The sequence below is a fragment of the Takifugu rubripes genome, chromosome 20, assembly GCF_901000725.2.
Source record: "Takifugu rubripes chromosome 20, fTakRub1.2, whole genome shotgun sequence".
NCBI classification, from domain to species: domain Eukaryota; kingdom Metazoa; phylum Chordata; class Actinopteri; order Tetraodontiformes; family Tetraodontidae; genus Takifugu; species Takifugu rubripes.
The window spans coordinates 6,319,700-6,343,836 of record NC_042304.1 but is presented as its reverse complement, the minus strand read 5'-3'; the positions used below and the strand labels follow the sequence as shown (position 1 = coordinate 6,343,836).

Genomic DNA, 24,137 nt, shown 5'->3' with positions numbered 1-24,137 from the left:
GGGATACTGAGCAGCTTCACATGTTCGAGGGTTGTTTCAAGACTTTCCTACATGTGAAGAAACACCCGCACACTGCCTATAACTTCATCTTTCCGCTGGAAAAATGGTAACTAAACCAAAGCACGGGACTGATGTGTAATCGCCATAGTTTGGACGGCGCTGTTAAATATGCCTTTTATCTCCTATTCTCTACAAGAACAGAGAGCTAACGCTAACTAGCAAGCGAGCTAGTGCTTGCTGCAACCCTGACAGGTGGAGAAGTTTGGCTAAATTTAGAACGATGGCCATTTGCTAACTTTCATTCATTTTGCAGCGCCTTTCAACGCGTCCTCTAGATACCGTCTGGAAGCCTTTTCCTTATCTATTACCTTGATCCGCAGACTGCGAGTTTTGAACTCACTTTTGCCTCCTCTTGAAAGTTTTTGATGGTCTTGTTCGTGCATTCAGTATAAAATGATCCAGTCACGGCTGTGGACACACTGCTGCTCTGTCTTATCAATACATTGACAGACATCTCCTGCATTGTCACACACAGGCACTGATGGGGATCCAGCTGGTGGTCAGCCTGCTGGCCGCCAGCATCATGCAGCGGATGGCCCCGCACTGCTCGTTTGCACGCTGGCTCCTCTGCAACGGCAGGTATGTGCAAAGGTGCACGTCAGGGTGCTGGACCGACGCGCACTGTACTCACATGCGTGTCTGATTCGTCCCAGTTTGTTCCGATTCAAGCACCCATCAGAAGGGGAGCTGTGTGCTCTGGCGGGGAAGCAGGTTCCCAAACCCAACAGACGAGACAGGTGAGAGGTGGAGGAGGGTGTCCACCGACGCAGATGGCGCCTTAAAATCATGCTGGGTAGCAGGTTAAAGATGCAACGTGAATCAGCGTTGACTTCAAGGAGCCTGTTATGTGTTTGGGTCGATTTACAGGAGGCAGAATGGGGAGGTCAAGCCTCTCACTGTGCCCAAGGACATCGATCTTCATCTGGAAAAAGCTCCAGTCAACGCCCTTGATGCTCTTGGTAAAACTCCTAACGTGCCCCTAGAGAGCGCTGTACATCCCAGATAACCTTTTTCCTGCTTCTGCTTCCAGTCCTGCGTTTTTTCCTGGAGTACCAGTGGCTGGTGGATTTTGCCGTCTACGCCACGGGTGTGTTCCTGTTCACCGAGTGTTATTACAGCGTCGTAGATGCCAGTAAAGAGGTCAATATTGGAGCCATGTGGTGCGTGTTGACCATCCTCTTTGGCCTGTATCCTTCAACGGGAAAGTGGCGTGCTGGGGAGCGAACTGGGGGATCTGCGATGAGATCCATCTGATTCCACCGACGTGCTAAAATCCGAAGCGTTTCCTCAACCGGTGACGCTCAGAAAGACCCTTCACACGCTGATGAGCCACTACTTTCGTTCTGAAGAGGGCGGCGAGCGCTCGGTGTGCCTTGCCTTTGGATTCCTGTGTCTGCTCGTGGCCATGCTGGTGCTGGTGGTCCGAGAGGACTACCTGGAGTTCGGGCTGGAGTCGGGCTTTTCCAGCCTCTTTGATAATCTGGAGGTCTTTGCTAAACAGCAGGGCTATGCTGACTGGTCGTGAGTGTCTCGTTTGTTTTCCTTAATCTGCAGCAGGATTAAGATTTAATTAAAAAACAGATTTACTGCGCGACCTGTTCCAGAATCCCAGTAACCAAACTGACGGTGAAGCTCGGTCTGGCTGCCGCCTGCGCCTACGTGGGGTCCCTCCTGGCCTTCCCCGGCCTGCGATTGGCTCAGACCCACCTAGATGCCGTGAAGATGAACTCGGACCGGCCACTCGTCCAGTAAAGAGCGCAGCATCAAATTGGAGAGTCCAGCGCTGAGTTTTACATTCACCCGACCTCTCTTGCAGGTTTCTGCTGCACCTAAGTTTTCTGTCTCCGGTTCTGGTGCTGATTCTGTGGGTCAAACCCATGGCGAGGGACTTCCTGGCCAACGCTCCAATGGGAAAGACCTCCGTCACCCTGTGAGTGCAGCGACGCGCTCCAGCCTCACGCAGCCATGAGCTGAAAACGTGGGAATGTTTGGAGTCTTTAAGACGGATCTCCCTCCCTCACGCAGAGTTTCCAGCGACGCCTTCGACAGCGTGCGCCTGTGGGTCATCGTGGCTTCGTGCGCGCTGCGGCTGGCGCTGACCCGCTACCACCTGCAGGCCTACCTCGACTTGGCTCAGAAGTGGGTGGAGCAAATGAAGAGAGAAGCCGGACGCATCGCCGCAATCGACATTCAAAGAAAGGTCGGTCTAAAATCCTGTTTTCCAAATGGTCTCAAAAGCTTCCTGTTTGCGTGACCGAGGGAAAATAACCTGTTTTCCAGGTGACTCGTATCTTCTGCTACCTGACTGTGGTCACTCTCCAGTATTTGGTTCCTGTTTTTCTCATCCTGTTCTCCACGCTGGCCCTCAAGGCGCTGGGTAAGTAACGCGCTGGAACGCTTGGGTCTGATTTCCTGTTCACCAGTGAACTTGATTTTTTTTAAACTTTTAATGAGCTCTCAGGTAAAAAAATCAGAATCAGAGTTCTTTATTGATCCCTTTAGGGGGTGTCCATTAGGGAAATTAGCTGCAATAGATGATTTAAAGTATCTATTGAGGAACTGATCAGAACCATTTCCTCTCCTCCTCCTGTCTTATCTGTCCTCTGCTCGGTCAGCAGGTGAGTCTGCACACTTGAGCCTGGTCCTGCTCGAGGTTTCCCCCTGTTAAAGGGAGTTTTTCGCTTGCTCCAGGCTCTGGGAGACAATCTTGTTTGTAACACAGTGGAAGTCACGTCGAAGAGTTAAATTAAGCACGAAGCAGCGCTGTACTTTTCAATCAGAGCCGACTCTTAACATTAAGTACGCAAGTCTGGACTTGGCCTCAGTGGTTTCCTTCAGTAAGAATTAACTGACTGACTTTGTAGGCAATTTCTCCTGGGGAGGCAGCGTGGACGAGACCCCCGGCGTGACCCCAGCCCTGGTGATGCCCACCGCAGCTCCCGTGCCCCACGGCGGCCTGGACGACGATGAAGACGGCACGGAGGACATGGAGGAGGACATCCAGGCCACTGTCGCCCACCTGTCGGAGGCCTTCGCCGCTCTGCGCTCCGTCCTCACTCCCATCTTCTTCCGAGGTTTCTTTGCCTTCCTCACGTGGTGGGTGGCCGCCTGCCAGGTCATCAGCTCCCTGTTCGGCATCTACTTCCACCAGTACCTCATGCAGAACTAACCCAGCTGGACAGGCAGTTGATGGGGGGGGGTTCTTATCAACACAGAACACACCCCGGTTCTGGGTTGGTTGAGAGTGAGAGGGGGATCGAAACCAGCTGGAAGATGGGGCCAAATGTACTGAAAGAACCAGAACCTGGATGACAAGGCTCTCCAACGTCAGCTGACTTCAGCCCGGCCCTGTTAATCTCCCCCCAAACTGCACCTGGATCAGTTTTATTCAGGACTGGGCCGACCGACAGAGCTGCAGAAGGACAGTTCAGAATATTTCTGTCATTTCCGCCTCGGTCCACCGTCTCCTGTTGGCCCACATTTAGCAACCTTCTAAATGCTGCTTCACTAAAACGGATATTTAAGGTATTTTTCATTACTCATAGATCAAGAAATGATGTGACCTGTAGATGCACCAGTCTTTTACAGTGGGACATGCCCAGCTTTCCCATCATGCAACGCTCTGATCCACCCCCCCGGATCACCTTCAGGACCCAATAAAAGCTGCATGTAAGTGTTTTTATAGTCCAGGTGAACTTTTAGTGTTTTATTTCTGCATATTTTTATGTGATTTTTGTTTTTACGGGGGATTGTTTTCCCCCGTTTAAAGAACCGATTCAAGCGTGCTAATTTGTTGTTTTTTTATTTTCTCTGTGAAGTTTTTTGTTTGTTTGTTTGTTTTTGGACTTTACACTTCCGAAGTGCCTGAGAGCTCAGGGGAATTTTACTCCTCTTCCCTCCCTGATCGTCTGTCTTCGTTCCGAACAGAATCTGATCCAAACTCTGCTTTAGACTGTTTGGGATTTTCTTCCTGTCTTAATCAGTGTTTTTGCTGCGGCATCAGTAGAGTTTATTTATTATTTTAACTGTTATCCTTGTATTTCAGAAGATTAGATTTGGATCTTCTCCTCTTCCCCCCCCCACGCACGGTGTGAAGTGTTTTAGTTTCAGTCGGACTATTTTTGCTTGTGTGAATCCATTAAAAAGTCATTTTCCCTGTCATTGCTCACTCCATTCCTCCCTCTCCAGTCAGACGACATCATACATGAAATGTTTTTCTCACACGCATGACAAAGGGACGTCTCGCCGGCGCTCAGGGTCGTGACCTCTGGCTTCCAGCCTGCTGAGAAAATCATTCTCAATTTGCTGATAATTGCTACGAACCCGCTGCCCTTTCGTGGCGATTATTTTAAAATCTGAAGTTCATCTTAGTTTAAGGTTATTGTTATAAGTTTCTTAAGTTATTTTTTTAAGTGAAACAATGAACTTGTCGCCGTAATATTGTAAAAGGCAAAGAACCGAGTGTTCAATATGTTTGGCAGGATTGTCTTTTTAAAAAATGAACCTTAAACCGTTGAAATTATTTGTGTTTGATTCGTGTTATGCAATAAAAGAATCAAAGCATTTTGGGGGGGCTCTCTAAAAGAAAAAAATGGGAACTTTTTTAGGGTCTGTGGAATTTATTTTTTAAAAAGAGTACAGTACTTGTGTTTGGGTGAAGATGTGTAAGGGCAGCTCATTTTACCACCAGATATTTCACCCGATCAATTAATCAGATCAGCCTGCAGGTGTATTGATATGAAAGGTGTCAGCGGTGACGACTACATCCTCACATGAATTAGCTGCACCACCGTCTGATCTGTGGCCCTGGTAACCAACGTGTGTGTGTGTGTGTGTGTGAGAGAGAGAGAGAGGACCCAGACATGGCCTGCAGACTGGGCCAGCCTCTCCCCTGGGATGAGACCAGACGTGACCCCAGTCACTCACAGTCTGTCTTTATTTGGGGAGGAGAGTCAGCGGAGGCGGAGCAGGACTCTGCTCAGCCTCTGAGATGCTGCACAGAGGTGGAGAAAATCATGGGTGTGTGTCAAATGGGCCTTTCCGTCTCAAAGCTTTCAAATGTTCATTTGGCGGCTGCGTACAGAGCCTTCCGTGAGGGGCCAGGCATGATAATGAGGAAGTGTGTGTTCAAAAGACAGAATTGAAGTGAAACTGCAAAAAAGAGAAGAAGAAATGGACACATGAAAGCACAGCGGAACCTCAAACGCTGTGTGAAAGAAAACAGCAGAATCACTGATGACGGTCTAAAGGACAACAGGACCAATCGTACGAATCAAACCAGTTTTACTTCAAAGGAATCACAACAAAAAGTCAAATAAAAATCGGCCTCTGTTCAGCAAACCTAACAAACATCAACCCAAAACGTCAGAACAGTTTTGCCTTTCATGCATTAGAAACGAACCTAAAGGGTTGATTCCACAGCAGCTCTTGAGGTCAACTGAATATCTGTGCCGAGCTTCTAACCCTGTGTCTTAACACGCACATTAATGACAACATTAATCACGCACGTCGACGCTGCTCTCATTAAAGGACACAAGGCGACCCCTGGTGGCCAAAAGAGGAAGTTCATTCAGACCACTGTGCTCTACGAAATTGCAGTAAAACATTCATTTACAAAATAGAATCATTACACATGTATATTTGTTTTAAACAATAATGACAGTCGGCAGTAAAGCTTGGTGAGAGCTGCACACCTCTGTGTTTATGCTTTGCATTTATCAAACAGTCCTCAACAAAATTTAACTGCAGTTTTAATATTATTAACTATCTTGCGGGGCAGAGACCTTCCCACGTGAAGCTGCTCTTACATTTTGGTTGTTTTTCCTTTCCTCTCTATCCATCCTGCAATGTGTTCCAATGAATCTGGCTTCAGGGTAAACTAGTCTTTTATGAACAATTGCAAAAGCATGATCTTCGCATTACACTGGACTGTTTGGGCTCGTTGGAAATACAAATGATTTATTATTACTAAAAGAAGCCAGTTGTACTCCTGTGATGTGATTGCTGATTGGCTGGGTGGGACTTCAAATGCTCCCTGACCCTAAACGTTGTTTCCCAATTCAATTTGTTGGTAACGTGGAGCGACTATATAGTATAGATTACAAACTTTGCACTGCACTTCTAAGCTTATACGAGTGAGGCCGTTGGGCGTGGAGGGCTGGCGTGTGAGGAGACGGCGGGTTCAGCTGGTCCTGATGCGCTGCCGCACTTCACTCGGCAAACTCAGAGAAAATCCCCGCTGGAAAAAAGAACGAAAGCTACGAAAAAGAGAAGAAAAGCAGACGTCTGTTTCCTCCGTCTCTCATCGTGGGATCAGGGAGAGAAGAAGCTTCTGCAGGTGAGACCAGCTCTGTGTGAGGAGACGTTCTGCTGACGACCAAAGATATCAGGGAGAGGGGGCGGTCAGGGGTCAGGGGTCAGGTCCGGCAGGATGGAGGAGGCGACCTTCTGGCTATCTCTGCCACCCGTCGCTTATCTCTAGCTGCCTGAGCCTCTGCCCCTTGTCGTCTTGGTGCAGGTAGCCCACTTTGGGGAACTCCTTCGCCTCATTGGCCACGCCGGCTTCTGGAGGGCTGCAGCGGGCTGAATGACTCTTGGGAGAATGCTGCCCGAGGTGGTGCAGAGGGGGGGAGGTGGGGGAGGACATGTGCTCGGGGGAGCTGTGCTCTGATTTGATGCTGAGGTTGAGGGAGGGCAGATGTGGAGGGGTCGAAGTGCAGGACTGGGAGGGGAAAGAGCACCCCCCACTGGACATACTGGGAATGGAACAGAGAAAGCGTGTATAGAAAGTTTTTTTATGAATTTAGAGTCCATCTACTATTTATCTGCCATTTTAGCAACATTTAAACATAATTAGCAGCTGGTAGTAGAAGAAGAAACAGCAGCATTAATAGCATTAGGTGAGATTAGCTATTAGCATGGAGCTCGGTGCTGGCCTAACCAAAAAGGTTTTCCTTCTGCACATGCTTGTATGTTTAAGTTTTGTTTTGTTTTTATCATTTTAATGACCAAAGGCCGCACAACAGGAGTGAATAATGAATCCATCTGTGTTGGATCCACGCAGATGTGCAGGACATCCAGATGCATGAGCTCACCCTGGGTTTATATGAGGCTCCTGCAGCGATAACGCTTGTTGCCAGGGGTTCACCGCTCCTCGCTGTAGATTAACTGTGTGATAGAACCCAGGCTGGCTGAACTCTGCAAGGACAAAAGATGTGGGTTTAAATTAAAACCTGTATGTATGAAGCACCACGATGTATTCTCTTGTAGTCAGAAGTGTAATTTAAAAGAAGATTTTTTAAAAAGGCCTGCAAAGGTCAAGTGAAATGGAATCCAACACAAAATGGTGGACAAATACATGCAGAATGTAGCCAGATTCACAACTCAAACACCCCCCCACCCCCACCCCCAGACGTACCCGAGGTTCCTTGTGACGGGAAGCCATAACCTCCAAAGCTGTGACCCAGCAGCCCCGCCCTGGCCACCATGGAGCTGCCGCCTTGCAGGCCCCCGTACAGGACTCCTCTCTGCTCGGCACACAAACAAAAGACAAAATGACCGTTTATCCTCTCCGGTGCTCTACGCAGGCCTGCGGCGGTGGCTACGTACAGCCGAGCCGTGGCTGACGCGCGTCGCCTGGCTCGCGGCGTCTCCTGTCGGGTTCTCGCTGCCCAGGTTCAGAGGAGGGGGGCTTTTCATGTCCAGCGACCGATTCAGGCCGCCCTGGGAAAACATGGAGTAGCCGATACCTGCGCAGAGAGGGGCGGGGGCAGGAAGTGGAAGAGAGTTTGTTTCAGTCACAGAGGAACGACGCCCACGGAAGCGGCGGCGGCGTCCACACCCGGGAAGAACTCCTCCTTTCAGCCTGCAATATCTGACCCTTCTGGACCCTTGAGCAAGGCTGGTTTCTAACTAGCGTCCACAGAGGCACCGAGAGGAAGGGCTGATATTAACTGTCAGGTGTTATGTTTGTGCAAACCGCAGAACAGCCTGTGTGAGTGGAGGGTTAGTTTCAGAAAACACACACACTTCCTGTGCGGTCGTAACCAGCTGCACAGAGTTCACATGTGAACCCCTCCATCAGCAGCCAGCGTCTCGCCGGTCTCACGGCGAAGCTGCCGCGTAGATTCGATTTGAGCGCTGTCAACGGATGAAACGTGTGATGAGAGCGTCACGGTCGACTCGCCTGAGTGTGGGGTCATGAACGCTGCGGCGGGGCTGATGGAGCCCGGCCTGGAGCCCAGAGGCTTAAAGCCCGCAGCTCTGTGGGGCGCCGCGCTGGAGCCGCCGCAGTTCTGGACGCCGTTCTCGCCGCCCGTCGACACCAGGAACTGGGTCTCCGGAGAAAGGAGCGACGGCGCCTGAAGAAGAAAAGCGTGATGGAAGCAGAAGAGGTCAACAGAGAGCTCGTTAGGCCGGCGAAGGCTTGAGTGGCGTGAGCGGACTGACGTAGAAGCGCTGGCGAGCCACAGACAGGTCCACGCCCTCGCCCAGGGGGTATTTGTCAGGAGACACCTGCATGCTCTCCTCACTGTCCAGCTCCGAGCTTTCCAGACCCACACCCTTCCTACGCAGAGTCTGAGGCGGATACAGCGGACAGTTAGCAATCCCAAAACAACCCGGTGACCCGGTCCTCCTCCTCCTCCTCGTCCTCCGGGGTGCCGGCGCCTACCTCCAGGATGTCCGTGTTGGTGCGGCTCTCGTGCGGCTCGCTGTACTCGGTGTACTTGAGCAGCACCTTGTCCATGTCCGTGCTGGCGTACTGGAAGAGGCGGTTGGTGCTGTTGAAGATGATGAGGGCGATCTCGCAGTCGCACAGCACGCTCAGCTCGTACGCCTTCTTCATGAGGCCGAACTTGCGCTTGGTGAAGGTCACCTGCGGGGGAACAGGGGCCTTCTGATTCAGTAGTTAATCCATTTTAAAGGATTTAAGGTTCAAATCCAGCAAAAAAAAAGGAAAAAAGCTGAAGGATATTTTTTTAAATAGAATTTTTAGCATTTACCAACATAATAGTCATTATTAAACACGTGCAATGAATTAAATCATAGATTCATTCTGTGTTATGATTAAAATTCTGATTAAAAGGCTAATTAAACAAACTAAATAAATGCCCATTTAATTAGAATTTTTAATTACAGATTGCATCTGTGATTTAATTCATTGGAAAGTATAAATGTCACCAGCAGAATGAAGAAATTGTACAGAATCACACTATAAACATAAATAAACCCAACACACACTCTTTGTCCTGATATTAATATATTAAAATAGCTCATTGGCCCACCTGGCGGTTCCTCTGGTCCAGGATACGAGAGATCTGTATTTTCTTTCTTCCCATTTTCTGTGTGACACCAAAACACCTGTAGAAGAGCACATGGAAATGGAGCCTCTCACTCAGAGCTTGTTATTTCGTACATTTCCCCCCCTGATGCTGCTGCTGCTGTGGTGGAACGCAGCCCTCGAATCGCAAATATTCTGTACATTTGCTGTTATTCTGTGGGAAAAGGGCGGTGATGACGTCCCTTAACCATCGCTGGGGTTTTTATGTGTGTGTCTGTGGGTCTGTGTGTGTGTGTGTGGGGGGGGTGTATTTATACCAGCATGAGGAGTTGCGGTCTAAATTTAGTGAATGTAGTGCACACAGACTGACACCCCCTCGGTCTGGGTTACCCCGGGCCAGCAGCTCAAACCGCACTGCGTGGCCCCGGGAGACGCGGTTAAAAATACCTGATCGGTTCCTTTCAAAAGTTCATCAGCAGCAGCCGAAGAAGCCGAGTGGAAGGAAGACGGTGCGTTTGTGAGCCGGCTGCTGGAGCTGTGAACCACCCACTCCTCTCTCATGCAGAGGAGAACAACAACACAGGGGTTGTGGAGCGGGACGATGGATGGCGCTTGGCCTGAGAACGGCCATTTTTTACCCCCCCCCCCCCCCCCCCCCCCTCATTTTCTTCTGCTGTCCAGTGGGGGTGAAGGTGACACCGGTGTCGTTTCGGTGAGACGCCTCCACCTGACGCTCGGCTAACGGCTCAGGCTTTGAGCGCCGCTCTGACCCGGCTGACCTGCACCAGTGTTTCCTCAAAGCCCAGAGGAGCTTTTTACTGGTTTTCCCCTAAACCCTGGACGTGCATTGGTCCTCTCTATATTTAGGCCCTCCTGATGGTGCCTGAGCGGATATGGCGCCCGTGTTCCCACGACCCCTCAAGTGCCTGCCGTCCCTCAACGTAAACTTGGCATGCGGGCAAGTGGGGCATTTCTGGAGTAATGCACCTCTTTTGCCCCCCCCATTATTACCTTATAAAGCCCTGGCACGTCTGCTGCGGACACAAGGCGCACCGGGACGCCAACAGCTGCCATAGTTGTAGAATTAAACCGAGGAGAGGCGACAAAGCCTCGTACCAAACTCTGTCAGGGGTGAGTGGAGGGAAGTGCTCTAAACTGGGAGATCTTTATCTTTAGACAAAGTTCCCCCAGCTCGCAGTTATGAGCAAATGTACTAGCGCCACAGACAGCGCAGCATTAAGCACATGACTGGAGTAAATATAGCTGCACCTCCAGCCAGAGGGTGTGGCGCTTGAGAAAGCTCAATGTGGTTTTCGTACAGGTCTGACAGGGATGCGCAGAAAAGCGGGCGCGCGTCGGCTAATTTTGGAGCCGCACGACAACTGTCGTTAGAGGCACGGGGGGGTCAGATTTAGAGGAAGGGGACGACCCTGGCATGTTGAAAGTCTCTCAGTGTGGACACCAGGTCACAGCGTGCAGAAGAGAAGCCTTGGAAGTGTGCAATGATTGCACGCTGCTAGCGTTCCCCGGGGGCCCGACACTCCTGCAGGGAACGCCGGCGCCTTCGTCGGACGTTCTCCCCGAGGTGAGGCGGTGGGAAAAACAAAAGAGAGACACTACGCGGGAGTTTTGTACCGACCCGCAGAAAACAGACAGCAACATGCAAAGTTATTATGCTGAGTAAAGTACTGATACTCTCGATAAATATTAGCCAAAGAAGCTAACTTGCTAAGATGACATTTTCTACTTTTGGATCAGCAAACATGGAATACAGCAGCAAGAATTGGTGCCAGACCACTTTAATGCCTCATGGATGATGATCCATGAGGCATAGTTCTGCAACCAGTGCTTCAGTGTGCTGGAATAAAGGCTGATATTCTCACTGAGGCATCTCAGCACATTAAATTGTGCCACTGGGCCTCCGCAGAGGAAAAAAAAGTGAGCCGGCCTAAAAGAACTCTTAAATTTCCCTGGAACACCCCATATGCACAGATTTGTGTTGTTAAAAAAAAGAGGAAGCAGCTGCTGTAACTCATTTCACGCAATAAAGGTTGCGTTTGGTGTGTGCTTAATGATAAAGTGTCCTGGTCAGGTTAAACAAACGTGCCCGAGCTCCATCTGGGCGTGATGGCCGGGGTCAGACGGTGCGTGAACTCAGCGGGCCTTGAGAGAAACGTCTAATGTTAGCAGGGGATAATTGAAGTGCTTGGATTTTTTTTTTTAATTTTATTTTTAAGACCAGAATGTCTGGAGGAATGACTAACTCTGAACAATTATCATTGAAGAGAGAGAGAGAAAGTCAAATATGTTAGAAATAGCACATTTGAATGGTCTCTTCAGTGGTTTGTGTTGTGCAATAGAGCCCAAAATAAAACCTGTTTAAAATACATAGCTTAAAAAAGACGCTGCTGACAATTAGGTCCAATAAATTGCATTCAACGACGTGCCAGCGCACTTGACATTCAAAATAATCGCTGTAAGAATAGACCCGCCGGTGTCTGAGTTACCAAGCATCTCTGGCTAATATAGCTGCGCCTTTCAGTGGCGCAGCAACAGGTAGGACAAGCAAAAGAAGCAGAGAACCCAGGAGGATTAAACACAATCTGCTGTAAAATAGAAAGACACAATTGAAAACCAACACCTGGTCTCACCTGTGGACGAGCTGGACTCGATCCGAGCGCCTGCGTGGTTCCAACCGCGGCAGCAGGCGGGAGAAGCCGGATAAAGAGGCTCAAGCCGGGAGGTGTGGAGTCGCGCCTCGGAGCTTCTGGCCAGATGCAGCAGAAGTAGAAGCGAATCTGGTAGCGGCAGCAGCCGATGGCTCAGGAGCGCAGCTCTCCAACAGCTGGCGGCTGCAGCCCGCCTCTCTGCCACCGCGCATCACCGCCTTCCCCGCCGCGTAATTGGACAAACGGGTTCACCTCTGCCCGCCTTCCGGCGCACCGGTCAGCTCGGGCTGGGGGGGGGGGGGGGGGGGGGGGGTCAGCGCAGGTCACATCGCTCTGCTGATTCCGTCTCTAAACGCAGACAATGTTATTCAACGACTGAGGTGTCAGAACATTGAGATGTTTAGTGTAGGACGCTTGGTTACATGATCCCATCAAATTCTCGCTTTGCCAGTTTAAAACCAGCATTTAGCAAATAAAATAAAATAAAATATGTGAACCTCTAATCTGTAAACAGCTAAAAAAAATAACAACTGATCAGCACTCTAAAGGATCGTGAGGATTCTGTAACTTTTGGAGGTCGAGAGGGGGAATAAAACAGGACAAATCGCCCTCGTGTCCACCCTGAAATGGCGCTAAAGCTATAATTACACATTCGTTTCTGCTTATAATTCTACCCAGCTTTTATTTATTTATTTGCTATGGTTGGGGCTTCAGACCTATTATTGTGGCTCCAAAGTGAGAACCTCCCCCCCAAAGTGCTCACGAATGCTTCCTGAACCCCAAGAACCCTGAAGCCGTTGCACCACTGAGGAGATTTGAACCCAGAATTAAGAGGGATCTGCCAGAAAAGACGTCCCCACGTCCCCGTCCATCCTGTAAGGAGCACAACTGTGTGGCGCAGCAGCAGCAGATGTTCACCACAGCGATGGTTGCTGGAGCCTTGTGCACGAGGAAACCCACCGACCTTCTCAGGAACGGCCGTGAGCACTAACGTGGGTCGGGCCGCCTCGTCGTAGACGCACCTTTGTGTCTCGCTCACGTCTTCCCTTTGAGTTTAATGTTTCCTTCATGTTGGTACGATCATTTTTGGAGGGGTGTGAGGCGACAGCAGCAGAGTCCTGTCCTGCGTTATTAGCCTTCACAGGTCAATAGGTCAAACAGAAATTAGTCATGTGACACCTCAGATGCTGCGCTGGTGTTAATGGCACTGATCCAGGACCTCAAGTTCCATCAATAATTTAAAAAATACTGAAAAAGTAAAATAATAATAATTAAGGAAAATATCATTGAAAACAAACATATTCAATAGATTCAATAGGTGTGGGTTTAGATCAAATTGTGTGTTAATCAATTTAAAAAAAACACGTTTAAAGCGTTTAAAGATTAAAGAATAACAGGCAGCCCAGGAATTCCCACCGTTTGGATTTTGCCTGCAAATGATCCCTGCTGCGCTGAGACTGACGAAATGCTGAGAAAATCACGGCTTCGACACCAACGCAGATCAGACGCAGCGTCAGCTTCATATATTCTTAGATGTACTAGAGCCGATTCCCAGCACGGGCCGCATTATTTCCTATTTCTGGTATGTGACACAATGTTGGACTAAAAATAATAGTGCCAAATTATTACCACGGATCATTAGTCTCACTGTCTCTGTCGCTCTGTCCCACACACACACACACACACACCCACACACACACGAAGATAAACATAACACAAATGAGATCCCCAAACTGTGCATCTGATGCAATAGTTAGCAACGTCCCTGCAGACTGTTGCAGCGTCTCCCAGGATTCACCTGCACGGGCCCAAAACCCAACAGAGACCATTGCAAATGCTGCAGATACACCAGCGCCAGCACCTGCAGCTGGAGGGGAACCCAGCGCCTAAACCTGACCTTTAGGGGCTAAGGAGGCTCCCTTAAGGACGCTCCCTGAGCCACTAAAGGCGATGAGGAACAAGGAGAGAATCGAAGAGAAGCCTCCTTATCGTCTCTCTCTCTCTCTCTTTTTTAATTTCTTGAAACTTCTCACTTCTGCTTTTGCCTCGGCCCTTTTTTTTTTGGGGGCGCGTGTGGTGAGGCAGCCGACTTCAGAAATAGCATTCCTGGTCAGGGTAACGTGTGAGCTCAATTGCTCACGGGCGATAGACTTATCTGTGCACATCTGAACTCAACAAGGGACAAAACCGCTGACGTGCGGCCTCTGTTTAGAAGATAAGACGCTGAAGCAGAGGAGAAACCGTCAAGATGTTTGTCTTCTGTAGTTTTAGGTAGTTCACACGGGATTCAACACAATCAAATCAACCCTATGATCAGTTCTGGACCCGATAGTTGGATGATCTGAGCGTGTGTTTGTTGCGTACCTGGGTGTTCAGGGCGATGGTGAATGTTGCCATAGCAACAAATGAAATGTTAATGAGATTCAGGGCCTGTGGGGGAAACTGGACTAAGAATAAAGGGCTTCTCAACAATAAAAAAAGGGGTCAAGTAACCTGACCCGAGCTGCAAATTCTCCAGTTTACCAATGGGCCCGTCTCCCAACAGCCAGTTTAGTTGTAGATTTCAACCCCAAATCTATTTTCACCTCATTCTGGGATTATTTTGCACGACGCTTGCGTGTGCCTGGTTCTGGGGAGTAATTCACCAGTCAGATAAAAAGAGCCACTGTAATCCTTTAATCACTTTATGAGGAGGCTACACCAACGCGTCATAAACGGGCTAATCTGAATTGTCATATGGAGATTATTTAGTCATCTCCAGTCTGCTGCTCTATTGTGCAAGTTCTAATTGTAAAAAGGCAGTTTAATTAGGGCTGCAGGGGGCTGTGCCGTCAGCGGGGTTTGCGTTTGGTCAGAGGGATTCGGCCTCTCCCCGGAGCGCGTTTACACATTGTTTCCAGGGATCCAGGAGAAAAAAGTAAGTCCATTGTTGCAGCGAACTTTTTAATCTGAGGCTCTAAAGCCATCACATGGTCGGAGGAGGCAGCGGGGCTCTCCGCGACGACAACGAGCCGCAGCGCAACCCGAGGCGAGGACGCAAGAATGCATCCCGGAGCGAACTTTTAAAACGCGCCGACGTGCCAGCGCACTTGGTCGGGGAGTAAATGTGGCCGGATCAACAAGTGGGGGGCGTTTAATCTCGGGAGAAACCCGCTCGACGGGGAAACAAAGATGTCGCTCAAGTACAGCCAAAGATCTCTGGTCGTCCTGTCTCTGCTGGGGATCTTGTCGGCCGTCATGTCCGTTTTGTCGGTTATCCTGATTTTCCAGCTCCGGTCTCAGCCGGCGGCGGTGAAGGAGTCTCCCCGCAGCGCCTCGGTCATCCCGGACTACATCTGGCCCGTCCTTCCGCCGGTGGCCGCGGTGCTCTCTGCCCTCTCTCTTAGCCTCCATTTAAGCTCCGCGGTGGTTTGTCTGCTCCACGGCTACTTTTCCACAGAGGTCTGCAGAGGAGAGCAGGACGCTGACAGGTAATTATCCCGCTTGTAGTTTGTGTCCACTAAAAAAAAAAAAAGAAAGGTCCGTTCATGCGCGGCCGCCGCCGGACCTCAGGCCTAAATGCACCTGTGGTCACGTTAAATTTTTGATATTAATGCGCAGCCGTTTGAGGCCCTCGACAACGAAACGAAACATTCTTTTACTTTTTAAACTTTGATAATGAGAAATAGCCATCATTTAAAATGAAAACAATTATTGCTTAAGTCAATAAGCCTGAAGCTATTAGCTACTTTTACTAGTCTCTTATTGCTAGGTGCTTAAAAAGCACAAATGCTTCATTTCTACCAAAGACCATAAAATACAAATTGCACTCTATTATTTTATTTAAAAAACACATTCATATGAATTTAAGTGCAATAATTGAGCATTTTATACCGCCCCCACTTTAAACTGAGCTTTTTAAGAAAAGTAATTGTGAGGTTTTGCATTGCATCCCAGCATATTTTCTGCATATTTACACAGTAACAAAGCACTGCTTGTTTAAATAGAAACCTAATATCTACTAAGCCATTTCTGCTTTAAACCCACCCAACCACATCGTAAACGGCTCTGGATTGAAGGCATAAGATCCTGGTTGACCAGTTTAACTTTTATTGAGGAGAAAAACAAACAAAAAACCCAAACAACACAGTTTCAGATGCATAAAAGAGCCTTCCCCTTGTTTCAGGATGCAGAGGCACCCCCCCCCCCCATCTAAACAATGGCCTTGTTCTTATTATGCAGCCAGCACACGGCCTCTAACTGAACCTTTCCCACGTCAGTTTACAAATCCCAGCGGCAGACCTCCCTCCTCAGGACCTCCCTGTTGACAGAGGGGGCATTCCAAGGAAACATGACTAATACGTTTCACAAAAAATGCCACAGAGCCGAACATACCCATAATAGTCCAACGTTTCAGAACTCTACTGATAGAGCAGAAAACAAGCGTCTTTGAGGCAAAAAAAATAGAAAAATGGAAAGAATTTTGTTGCATGACTGCTGTAATTTACGCCCTAATGTGAAAACACCAGTTGCTGAGCTGAATGATTGGGTTCACAGAGCAGACTGGTTCCTGTTGGACAGCAGAGCTGTGCGGCACGTGGCTATCGGACTGTTCTGCCTCGGGGTGTGCGTCTATCTGGCAGGTGAGAAAAGCTGGATTGTAGTGTCTGGCGAGCTTTTCTGTGGGCGGTCTTACACATCGATGTGTTTATTCCTCTGTCTATCTTTCATATTTGCATGTATGGTAAATTTAAGGTGGCTTATTCGGTGGATTCTAAACACGAGATTCTGAGCCAGTCCAGCTGCTTTCACTTCTTTCTGTCCAACGAGGCTGAGAGAACAATACCATCTTTGAACAGCATCCGTGATTTAAGTGTTTATGAATGTGAACCTGACACTCATCGGCGCGTTTGTGGGCTTCCCTGGAGGCAGCGGCTCCACTGCAATTAGGTGGTGTCACCCTCATGACCCTGCTTTTGCCTCAACCAAGGAGCAGTCGAGTGAAGGACCGTGAAGGCGGGACCACCGGCTCAGGAAGTCGCGTCACATTCAAGAGCTGTGCCTCTCCCCCCCCGTCTTTTGCTAACCCCGAGTCCGTGGTCCTCTTCCTACAATTGAACAAAGAACAAAGTTCAGAAAAGTTGGCCATTATTTCACCACACATTCATTTAAAAAAAACAACTACAGGAAACAAAAAAATACCCTGGCATTCTGTCTTTTAGGAACAAACTGCAGTAAATACCAGCTGCCCATGTATTTGTGTCTCCATATAAATACTGTTGTTTTTCTCCCTTAGCCATGGCCATCTTTATGCTGCTGATATTCGAGGCGGAGACGGGCGTCGCCAGCGCGTGCATACTCTCCTCCGGGATCCCAATCATACTGGTTGTCGTCATCCACTCACTGGTCAAAGCATCTCTGGGTGCTAAGCGTCGTCACGGCGACCACCTTGACACCCTCTACCGGAACGACCACGGCGGCAGCAGCGCAGCGGTCTCCAGACCATGCGAGCTCAAAATAGGCGCGGACAAGCCGCGAATGCACCGCAGCCAGTCTCACCTCCACCACTCTCAGTCTCACCTCCAACACTCCGTGCCCTATTCTCACGGTGGCAACCCGAGACAGCGGGAGCCGCAGCAGCAGTACTCCCCTGACGGATCCCACGCCAGCGACAAGGAAGGCTACGGCAGCGGTGGCAGCTACCCCCGGATGCACAGGACCCTGTCTACTGAATCTGCGCTCCTGCAGGCCCAGGCTAAACCCTGGAACGGCGTCAACAATGAGATGAGGAGTGTTCTCGCTCGCAAGTCAGGGATTTCAGCTAAGGACTCCACTCTAGTGTGAAACTCTCGGTCACTGACAAAGACGTTTAACTCCATGTTACAAAGAAAAATGTTCATGTTTTTCAAGCATTTCTGTTTTGAACTAAATTCACCGAGTACATATATTTTTGTGTAATCTGTAGTTTTTTTTTCATTTGAAACAATTATGTCACAAAAATGCTTCTCAAATACATATCTGGCAGATTATAGCTTTTGTTGTGTTAATGTAAATACTTTGTTCTGCTGAATGTGGTGGATTTATGCCAAATTTAATACACGGATGTTGGTTTTGTTGTTCAAAATGACCTCATGGCGACTTGTGGGGCATAAACCAGTTTAGAACAGAGAATTTTTGACATAAGAAGGAATCAAAAACAATGTGCAATGCAAGAGGGCTTTTGATTAAGAAGCTTACGTTACATGTCTGGATGGGATGGCATCATATCTGTTAGAGCTACTAACCTCTGACATGTCTAAACTCAGGTCATGATGAAGTGGATGGAGCAGAGACATGGGGGCTGGGAGAGGGCAGCACATCATCAAGAGGATTATAATAAAAAACAACAGACAAAACATAAAACCACAAAATTCACAGTAATGTATAATGAATGAAATGAACATAAATGAAAAAATGAAATGTAAATGATCAGACACAAGGAAATGAAGGAACCAAAAAAAAAGAAATATATGAATCTAGCTGAACCACTCACTGTAATACAATTAATCTCCAAAAATAACCATCCCTCTCACAAATGAACGATTTTCTTTGACATTTTGAGGGGTAGATTTGTACTCTTAGTGGAGTTTATAAGAAATAAATACATTTGGAGAAACAGAATCACATTTAATTGACAGTCACTCTTTAACGGTGATTAAGGGCTTCTTAGTTTTTGTGCACAAGTGACAGACTGTCTGGTGAGTGAACAATAACAGCACGACTGCTGATTCCTACCTGCGTCCCTGAGCGTTGCTGATCTGTTCCTTCATGCTAATGGCTTGACGCAGAAGGCTGTCAATATTTTTGAAATACATACTGCTGTTTGTCATGCTCTTCACAGCGCTGCAAAAAATAAATAAATCAAATAAATCAAAGATATCAATGAAGGCATTAGTAGTCAAGATAGTGGGACTCTCCGAATGTGCAGGTACATGCATCATCTCACCTGCAAGCATATTCTACACTGTAGATGGCACCCTGACTCTGCTCCTCCCAGCTCTGCATATCCGTCTGTGTGGGAGACACGGTTATAAAAATGACTGGATTCGACGAGAAATTCAGCCATTTACACCAGATGTGTAAAACGAATTCCAAAATTTACAAGGGAAACAGACAAAATCCGAATTTATATATATTTTTTTTAATTTGTTTGTGAGGCATTCAGGAAACTCATCTAAAGATGCGTTTATTCAAAACTTAACTACTCATTCCTTCAAACTGTAAGATCGATGAGTGTTCTAACCGATAATTATAGTGAGTTTATCTGCGTTTAGATGGAAAAAAAGACTCAACCAGTTTACCTTATGCTGCACCAGTTCTGGTAGGGACCTTCTGACGTGTTCCTGCAGTCTGTAGAGAGCCATTGACGGCTCATTAGCTAGAAAATACATACTCTCCGTGAATTTGTCAGTAACTGCAGAATCAAAGAGACAAAGAAATCGCATAAAGTAAACAAGCCTTGGTGATAACGAATGAAGGAAAACAACACAGGACATGGGGAAATACCCCTCAAGAAGAGCATTATCAGCTGAGCCGCTGAGCAGGACTCATAGCAGTTAGCGCGTTCATCGCTTCTGCACGGCAACAATGCGGTAAGTCCTGCTTTATCATAATTAATAATTACCTCGTCTGACTTTTAGCTGCATCTCCTGGTCCTCCATTATAAAAGATGGCAAAAGTATAAACGGAACGATGCAGCAGTACGGCGGATCAGCTGATTTTTGCTTCTTCCTTGTTTTTGTTGTCGCGTGCAACACCACCGACACTCCGGGCGGAAACACCGAATTGAAAACAGTTCTTTCTTTTAAGAAGCGCTTTTAAATAATCGCGATGCGTTTTGTGTGTAGTTACTTCCTACCCGAACAGCGTGTTCGGTTGATTAATCTTTATTATTTGATTAACTGATTCAGTAAATAATGGAATCGCCCGAAGACGAGCAAAACCCATTGTGCGATTTCAAATAATTTACTTTCAGTTTTCCTTGAAGGAAGTTGGCGCATATTTTATATTAGGCATCCGTGAGGTCTGACGAAAAGACCGCATGGTGTATTTGCTTGAATACGCGTGTTTATTCCCAAAAGCGTTATAGTTTCAGTGGCCATGGAAGCCAGAGATGATGAAGACATTGCTGGCCAAAATATTCAATCAACTGACGACAATGTTTGTCCTTCCGTGTCCAGCAATGAGAGGACCACCGGTAAGTTGCATCCATCCATTCATTCACTCATTCCAATATCAACATTGTCACGTGATTTGCTTTGATTAATCTTATAGAATGCAGAGTCACTCATTTAATAACCTGAATACTGTCTTCTGCCAGTCACAGAGCCAATGTCTCCGGAGAACACAGACAAGGATAAAGAGTGTTTGTCCAAACACTCCACCAGTCTGACCAACAAGCAGCGTGGGAATGAGATGACTTTACTCCCTGCATCAATAGACTGTAAGTCCTTTAATATGGTAAAGTAACGCACCACATTGTGCCATAAATATAATATAGTGTAAACGCTTCCATCAGCGCTGTCCATACACCAGTTAGCAGCTCAAGGCGAGGTCTCGGAAGTGGCTGCACACCTGAGTAAAGGTGAGGAAGCCAGACCCTCAGAAATGGAGTCCTGGGCGGATTGTCTCCCTCCTTTAATTGTAGTTTCCTTCTGCCTTATTTTTGCAGACACTTCACTGCTCAACAAACAGGACGAACGTGGCTTCACGCCCCTGATGTGGGCTGCGGCATTCGGAGAGAAAAGCACAGTAGATTTTCTCCTTGACAAGGTTAGAAATAAATCAGCTACAGTCTGACATGATTTTTACATTGTTGGGCTGAAAATCTGTCTTTTCCTTCTCAGGGTGCAGACCCAAAAGCAATTGCATGGGAGCGAGAGAGCGCCCTGACACTGGCCAGCTCTGGGGGTTATGTGGACATTGTGAAGTCTCTCCTGAGCCACGGAGTAGACATCAACACGTATGACTGGGTACGCGGCGTTTTTGTCTCTATACAATCACATCGACCAAATCTTAAGATAGTTTTATGTTTTGTCTCAGAACGGTGGGACTCCTCTTCTGTACGCTGTCCGGGGAAACCACATCAAATGTGTACAGGCTCTGTTAGGTACACAACCTTTCCATAACAACAAACCCCGCTTTGTGTTTTATTAACTGTGATCTCTGTCCTCCGTTTCAGCCAGCGGGGCGGACATGACCATCGAGTCGGAGTCTGGGTACAGCCCCATGGCCTTGGCTTTTGCCCTCGGACATAAGAAAAGTAGGTCTTCTTCGACTGGAGGAGAGATTCTGCTTTAACATGGGGGGAGGATTAATAAATGTTGTTTTTTTTTTTTGCTCTAGTTCAGAAAGTGTTGGAGAACCATATCCTGAAACTCTACAAATCACCAACATAACATTCAATTAAAAAATGTCTAGGAAAGTTTGCTTTGAAAACTTAACTGATAAAGCTCGCTAACCTGCAACACATCAGCCCAACAGCCCATAACTAATGCAATAAGTACAAAATGGAAATTACATTTGCTCTTTTAAAAGAGTTTATTTTATATAATGTGTCTGTTGTACATGGAGGTATTTTGTTTGCACACTGAGCTGTAATGTTTTAATAAAAAACTTAATTTTACTTTGTTACAACACATTTCAACTTTAATTATAAAAGTTAATTATAAAACTTAAAAAAAAAAAAAGTTGAGATAATGTGTCAAGCCATCTCCGATTGGATTTCCACGAAAGCGTCCATACCATAAAAGGCCACGTCAGGTCGGCCTGTGAGGTGGCGGTGCAACGACATGTTTTCCCCGAGTGCCGCGGTGCTGGTCTGTACCCGCCACTCAGGTCATTTCCTCTCTCATGATGAGAAAAAACATGTCACGAAGCTTTTTCTCCCAGGATGTCCAAAGCATAAACTATAATTCTGCCAAAAAAGTCGGCACTATTCTCAAACATTATTTTTACTTTGTCAGTCAAAGGGGCCTCCTGTATGGGAAAGCTGTGGGTGTGGGGTTAAGAACAAGATAAAAATGGTATCAATGAAAATATTATCAGATACATTTCAGAAAATAAAAACCCAATGTGGAATAATAGGAAAACCTTCAGAAGTGCAGCTTTGGTCGGCATAAACACTCTTCTAAAAATGTTTTTTTTTTTTTTTAGGAAAAAGTGAGGAAATGTCAATAGTTATCTGGTCCTTCAGCCTGAAGGACATTAATGGCTCACAGGGTTGAAGCCACGGTGGTCTTCAAAATCCAGTGTACTGTGTTTTATTTTAAAACTAGCAACACTGAGCTCATCTAGAAACTTCTACATTCAAATGTTAGTCAGACTGAAGGATATCTGAAGACAGTTGTTGTCCTCTGGATAAAACTGGCCCATAGCATTAAAGTCTCCCTCCTTTTGACAGCCTGCAGGAAAGAAGTGAAAGACTACATAAATCTGACACAGGAGAGACTGAAATAAATGGAGAAGTCGGTCAGAAATGCACATCTGAGGTGAAGGGTGCAGTCTTTTACCTTCTAGTCTGCAGGTTCCAGCAGAGAAGCCTCCCTGGAACTGGATCCTTAATTCAGACACCTTGACAGACTGGGGGAACTCCAGGATCACCCACTGACGTTCACCCTGGTGAGATACTGGTGATGAGACGCTTTGACACGAAATGCATCTTTTTTTGACTGGATCGTTTTCAATGGTGGATCCACCGTAAACAGTCACCTTCATGCAAACGACAGTACACTAATGCGACTTAACAAGCAGCTGTTTTACCTGGTCCGAGTTCCAGCAGGTTTCTTCGTTGCAGTCAAACAAGTACTTCTTTCCATATTGTTTCACATCTCTGTTTAATACCGAACTTACCCTGAAATCAAGCCAAAAAAAGCCTCGGTTGACTGTCACGCAGAACTGACCTGTGTTTTATATGAGCATTTTTTTTATTCTACTTGAGAGTAACAATCACTTTCATTAAGTTTAGAAGATATTTCAACTGCCCCTTTTGATTTTTTAATCTTTTAAAGTCTCACCAGCTTTTAACATCGTTAGATATCAATGATGAGCCCATGCCGCCTTTCTACAACACAAACTGCCGTCAAGCGCGCCGGTAGGTCGTTGCTTTTTTACGACAGTCCCACTCATTCGCTGAAGTTTGTCTTTGCGACACTAGATGGCAGCCGCGTACCATCACAGAATTGAAGAGTTTTTCACCTAAGGAAAACCAGAATTACCAGAATAACACAAAACAGGCAAGATTAGAGCACGACATAATAAGCGTCGAAAAATGTAATCACCTTCAACCATCATAATAACAATACTTGAAAAGAGTATCACTTCAAATATTTTTGTTTGTATCTGTCTTATTGGAATTTCGTTTGGTGTAACAGACATTGTTCAATAGATAATAGAAGATTAAGATGAGGATTTATACAACTGACATCTTGAAGAATCGGGTTGGAAAAGGGATTCTAGATACTTAATCATCTGAAAATGTTATCTGCATATGCTGTCAATGTAAGCACTTTGGTGGGTAGAATCTTCATCTTTATGCAGAAATAATAGCTGAAACCAATCCAGATGCTGGGGTCAGCTCTTCACCTTGTTGCTTCCTGCTTGTCTCCTGGAAGGTCAGTTAGATAAGAATGGATGGCAAAGAGTGGATTCAGACATTCTGCCTCGCTATAGGTATATCGATCAGCCAGACCATTACGACCTAGTAATTAACGGAGAATAAATAGAATGGGGTTTGAAAATTGAATTTATTTTGTTTTTTAATGGGAAAAGTCTGTTTTCCCCCTCAGGATCTAATTTATAATGGAAGGAAATGGAAAGGCATTATATACAGACAGTCTACTGTGGGTATTATGATCCAGCTGAATCAGTCACACAACAACATGCGTCACTCTTTTCATTGCATCGGAGGCAGATTATTCAGCTGTTTATATCAATGCATCCTGTTGGTGTTTATGACCTAATCCAACAAAAAAATATCTGCATTTTGATTAGTTTTCACATCTAATGTGTAATAGACTGAACAATCGACCTCACTATTGTTGTTATCCTTAGGGAGGTTGTAACTCAAATACTCATTTGGGGCACCAGTTGTCACACACACACACACACAC

The 24,137-nt window shown here is 46.9% G+C and overlaps 6 protein-coding genes across 8 annotated transcripts; 3 read left to right on the top strand and 3 right to left on the bottom strand.

The window, feature by feature from the left end:
* tmem161a (transmembrane protein 161A) lies at window positions 1–4,221 on the top strand. Its single transcript, XM_003974076.3, has 11 exons — window positions 1–106; window positions 536–639; window positions 714–797; window positions 928–1,019; window positions 1,091–1,247; window positions 1,366–1,581; window positions 1,665–1,808; window positions 1,877–1,990; window positions 2,086–2,260; window positions 2,341–2,437; window positions 2,925–4,221. The coding sequence occupies exons 1-11, from the start codon at window positions 104–106 to the stop codon at window positions 3,227–3,229; spliced, it is 1,491 nt and encodes a 496-aa protein (XP_003974125.3). The 5' UTR covers window positions 1–103; the 3' UTR covers window positions 3,230–4,221.
* A 1,105-nt stretch (window positions 4,222–5,326) lies between these two features.
* mef2b (myocyte enhancer factor 2b) lies at window positions 5,327–12,256 on the bottom strand. Its single transcript, XM_003974077.3, has 9 exons — window positions 11,992–12,256; window positions 9,345–9,420; window positions 8,732–8,935; window positions 8,509–8,637; window positions 8,246–8,420; window positions 7,669–7,808; window positions 7,478–7,586; window positions 7,155–7,257; window positions 5,327–6,815 (listed from the first exon to the last, which is right to left on the bottom strand). The coding sequence occupies exons 2-9, from the start codon at window positions 9,396–9,398 to the stop codon at window positions 6,512–6,514; spliced, it is 1,218 nt and encodes a 405-aa protein (XP_003974126.2). The 5' UTR covers window positions 9,399–9,420; window positions 11,992–12,256; the 3' UTR covers window positions 5,327–6,511.
* A 2,640-nt stretch (window positions 12,257–14,896) lies between these two features.
* tmem221 (transmembrane protein 221) lies at window positions 14,897–18,648 on the top strand. The gene is made up of 3 exons (XM_003974078.3): window positions 14,897–15,479; window positions 16,546–16,631; window positions 17,285–18,648. Exons 1-3 carry the CDS (start codon window positions 15,181–15,183, stop codon window positions 17,830–17,832), a joined length of 933 nt encoding a protein of 310 aa, XP_003974127.2. The 5' UTR covers window positions 14,897–15,180; the 3' UTR covers window positions 17,833–18,648.
* borcs8 (BLOC-1 related complex subunit 8) lies at window positions 16,082–19,785 on the bottom strand. 2 transcript variants are annotated; one of them, XM_011614690.2, is made up of 6 exons: window positions 19,652–19,785; window positions 19,329–19,441; window positions 18,974–19,038; window positions 18,763–18,870; window positions 18,273–18,328; window positions 16,082–17,096 (listed from the first exon to the last, which is right to left on the bottom strand). In XM_011614690.2, the coding sequence occupies exons 1-5, from the start codon at window positions 19,686–19,688 to the stop codon at window positions 18,295–18,297; spliced, it is 357 nt and encodes a 118-aa protein (XP_011612992.1). In that variant the 5' UTR covers window positions 19,689–19,785; the 3' UTR covers window positions 16,082–17,096; window positions 18,273–18,294. The 2 variants fall into 2 exon arrangements, with proteins under 2 accessions (XP_011612992.1, XP_003974128.3); XM_003974079.3 differs by lacking the exon at window positions 18,273–18,328.
* On the top strand, window positions 19,465–21,652 carry rfxank (regulatory factor X-associated ankyrin-containing protein). Of its 2 annotated transcripts, XM_029828403.1 has the most exons (9): window positions 19,465–19,619; window positions 20,117–20,224; window positions 20,348–20,470; window positions 20,546–20,611; window positions 20,699–20,799; window positions 20,874–20,999; window positions 21,070–21,136; window positions 21,209–21,289; window positions 21,373–21,652. In XM_029828403.1, exons 2-9 carry the CDS (start codon window positions 20,128–20,130, stop codon window positions 21,423–21,425), a joined length of 714 nt encoding a protein of 237 aa, XP_029684263.1. In that variant the 5' UTR covers window positions 19,465–19,619; window positions 20,117–20,127; the 3' UTR covers window positions 21,426–21,652. The 2 variants fall into 2 exon arrangements, with proteins under 2 accessions (XP_029684263.1, XP_003974129.2); XM_003974080.3 differs by lacking the exon at window positions 19,465–19,619 and having other exon boundaries at window positions 19,770–20,224.
* On the bottom strand, window positions 21,554–23,182 carry nr2c2ap (nuclear receptor 2C2-associated protein). Its single transcript, XM_003974081.3, has 5 exons — window positions 23,043–23,182; window positions 22,789–22,879; window positions 22,539–22,644; window positions 22,363–22,430; window positions 21,554–22,020 (listed from the first exon to the last, which is right to left on the bottom strand). The coding sequence occupies exons 1-5, from the start codon at window positions 23,078–23,080 to the stop codon at window positions 21,898–21,900; spliced, it is 426 nt and encodes a 141-aa protein (XP_003974130.1). The 5' UTR covers window positions 23,081–23,182; the 3' UTR covers window positions 21,554–21,897.
* Between the last annotated feature and the right edge of the window lie 955 nt (window positions 23,183–24,137).

Bases quoted from the DNA above. Each gene is read 5' to 3' on its own strand.
- borcs8 (XM_003974079.3), bottom strand. From the start codon at position 19,688: ATGGAGGACCAGGAGATGCAGCTAAAAGTCAGACGAG. The intron at 19,442-19,651 runs GTAATTATTAAT...TTGATTCTGCAG, and splicing joins GCAGCTAAAAGTCAGACGAG to TTACTGACAAATTCACGGAG. The intron at 19,039-19,328 runs GTAAACTGGTTG...TCTCCCACACAG, and splicing joins CAGAACTGGTGCAGCATAAG to ACGGATATGCAGAGCTGGGA.
- tmem161a (XM_003974076.3), top strand. The intron at 1,809-1,876 runs GTAAAGAGCGCA...CCTCTCTTGCAG, and splicing joins TCGGACCGGCCACTCGTCCA to GTTTCTGCTGCACCTAAGTT. The intron at 2,261-2,340 runs GTCGGTCTAAAA...CCTGTTTTCCAG, and splicing joins CAATCGACATTCAAAGAAAG to GTGACTCGTATCTTCTGCTA.
- nr2c2ap (XM_003974081.3), bottom strand. From the start codon at position 23,080: ATGGGCTCATCATTGATATCTAACGATGTTAAAAGCTG. The intron at 22,880-23,042 runs GTGAGACTTTAA...GCTTGATTTCAG, and splicing joins TCTAACGATGTTAAAAGCTG to GGTAAGTTCGGTATTAAACA. The intron at 22,645-22,788 runs GTAAAACAGCTG...GTATCTCACCAG, and splicing joins CCTGCTGGAACTCGGACCAG to GGTGAACGTCAGTGGGTGAT.
- mef2b (XM_003974077.3), bottom strand. From the start codon at position 9,398: ATGGGAAGAAAGAAAATACAGATCTCTCGTATCCTGGACCAGAGGAAC. The intron at 8,638-8,731 runs GTAGGCGCCGGC...TATCCGCCTCAG, and splicing joins CCAACACGGACATCCTGGAG to ACTCTGCGTAGGAAGGGTGT. The intron at 8,421-8,508 runs GTCAGTCCGCTC...TTTCTTCTTCAG, and splicing joins TGGCTCGCCAGCGCTTCTAC to GCGCCGTCGCTCCTTTCTCC.
- rfxank (XM_029828403.1), top strand. From the start codon at position 20,128: ATGGAAGCCAGAGATGATGAAGACATTGCTGGCCAAAATATTCAATCA. The intron at 20,225-20,347 runs GTAAGTTGCATC...GTCTTCTGCCAG, and splicing joins CAGCAATGAGAGGACCACCG to TCACAGAGCCAATGTCTCCG. The intron at 20,612-20,698 runs GTGAGGAAGCCA...TTATTTTTGCAG, and splicing joins GGCTGCACACCTGAGTAAAG to ACACTTCACTGCTCAACAAA.
- tmem221 (XM_003974078.3), top strand. From the start codon at position 15,181: ATGTCGCTCAAGTACAGCCAAAGATCTCTGGTCGTCCTGTCTCTGCTG. The intron at 15,480-16,545 runs GTAATTATCCCG...TTGGGTTCACAG, and splicing joins GGAGAGCAGGACGCTGACAG to AGCAGACTGGTTCCTGTTGG. The intron at 16,632-17,284 runs GTGAGAAAAGCT...TTTCTCCCTTAG, and splicing joins GGTGTGCGTCTATCTGGCAG to CCATGGCCATCTTTATGCTG.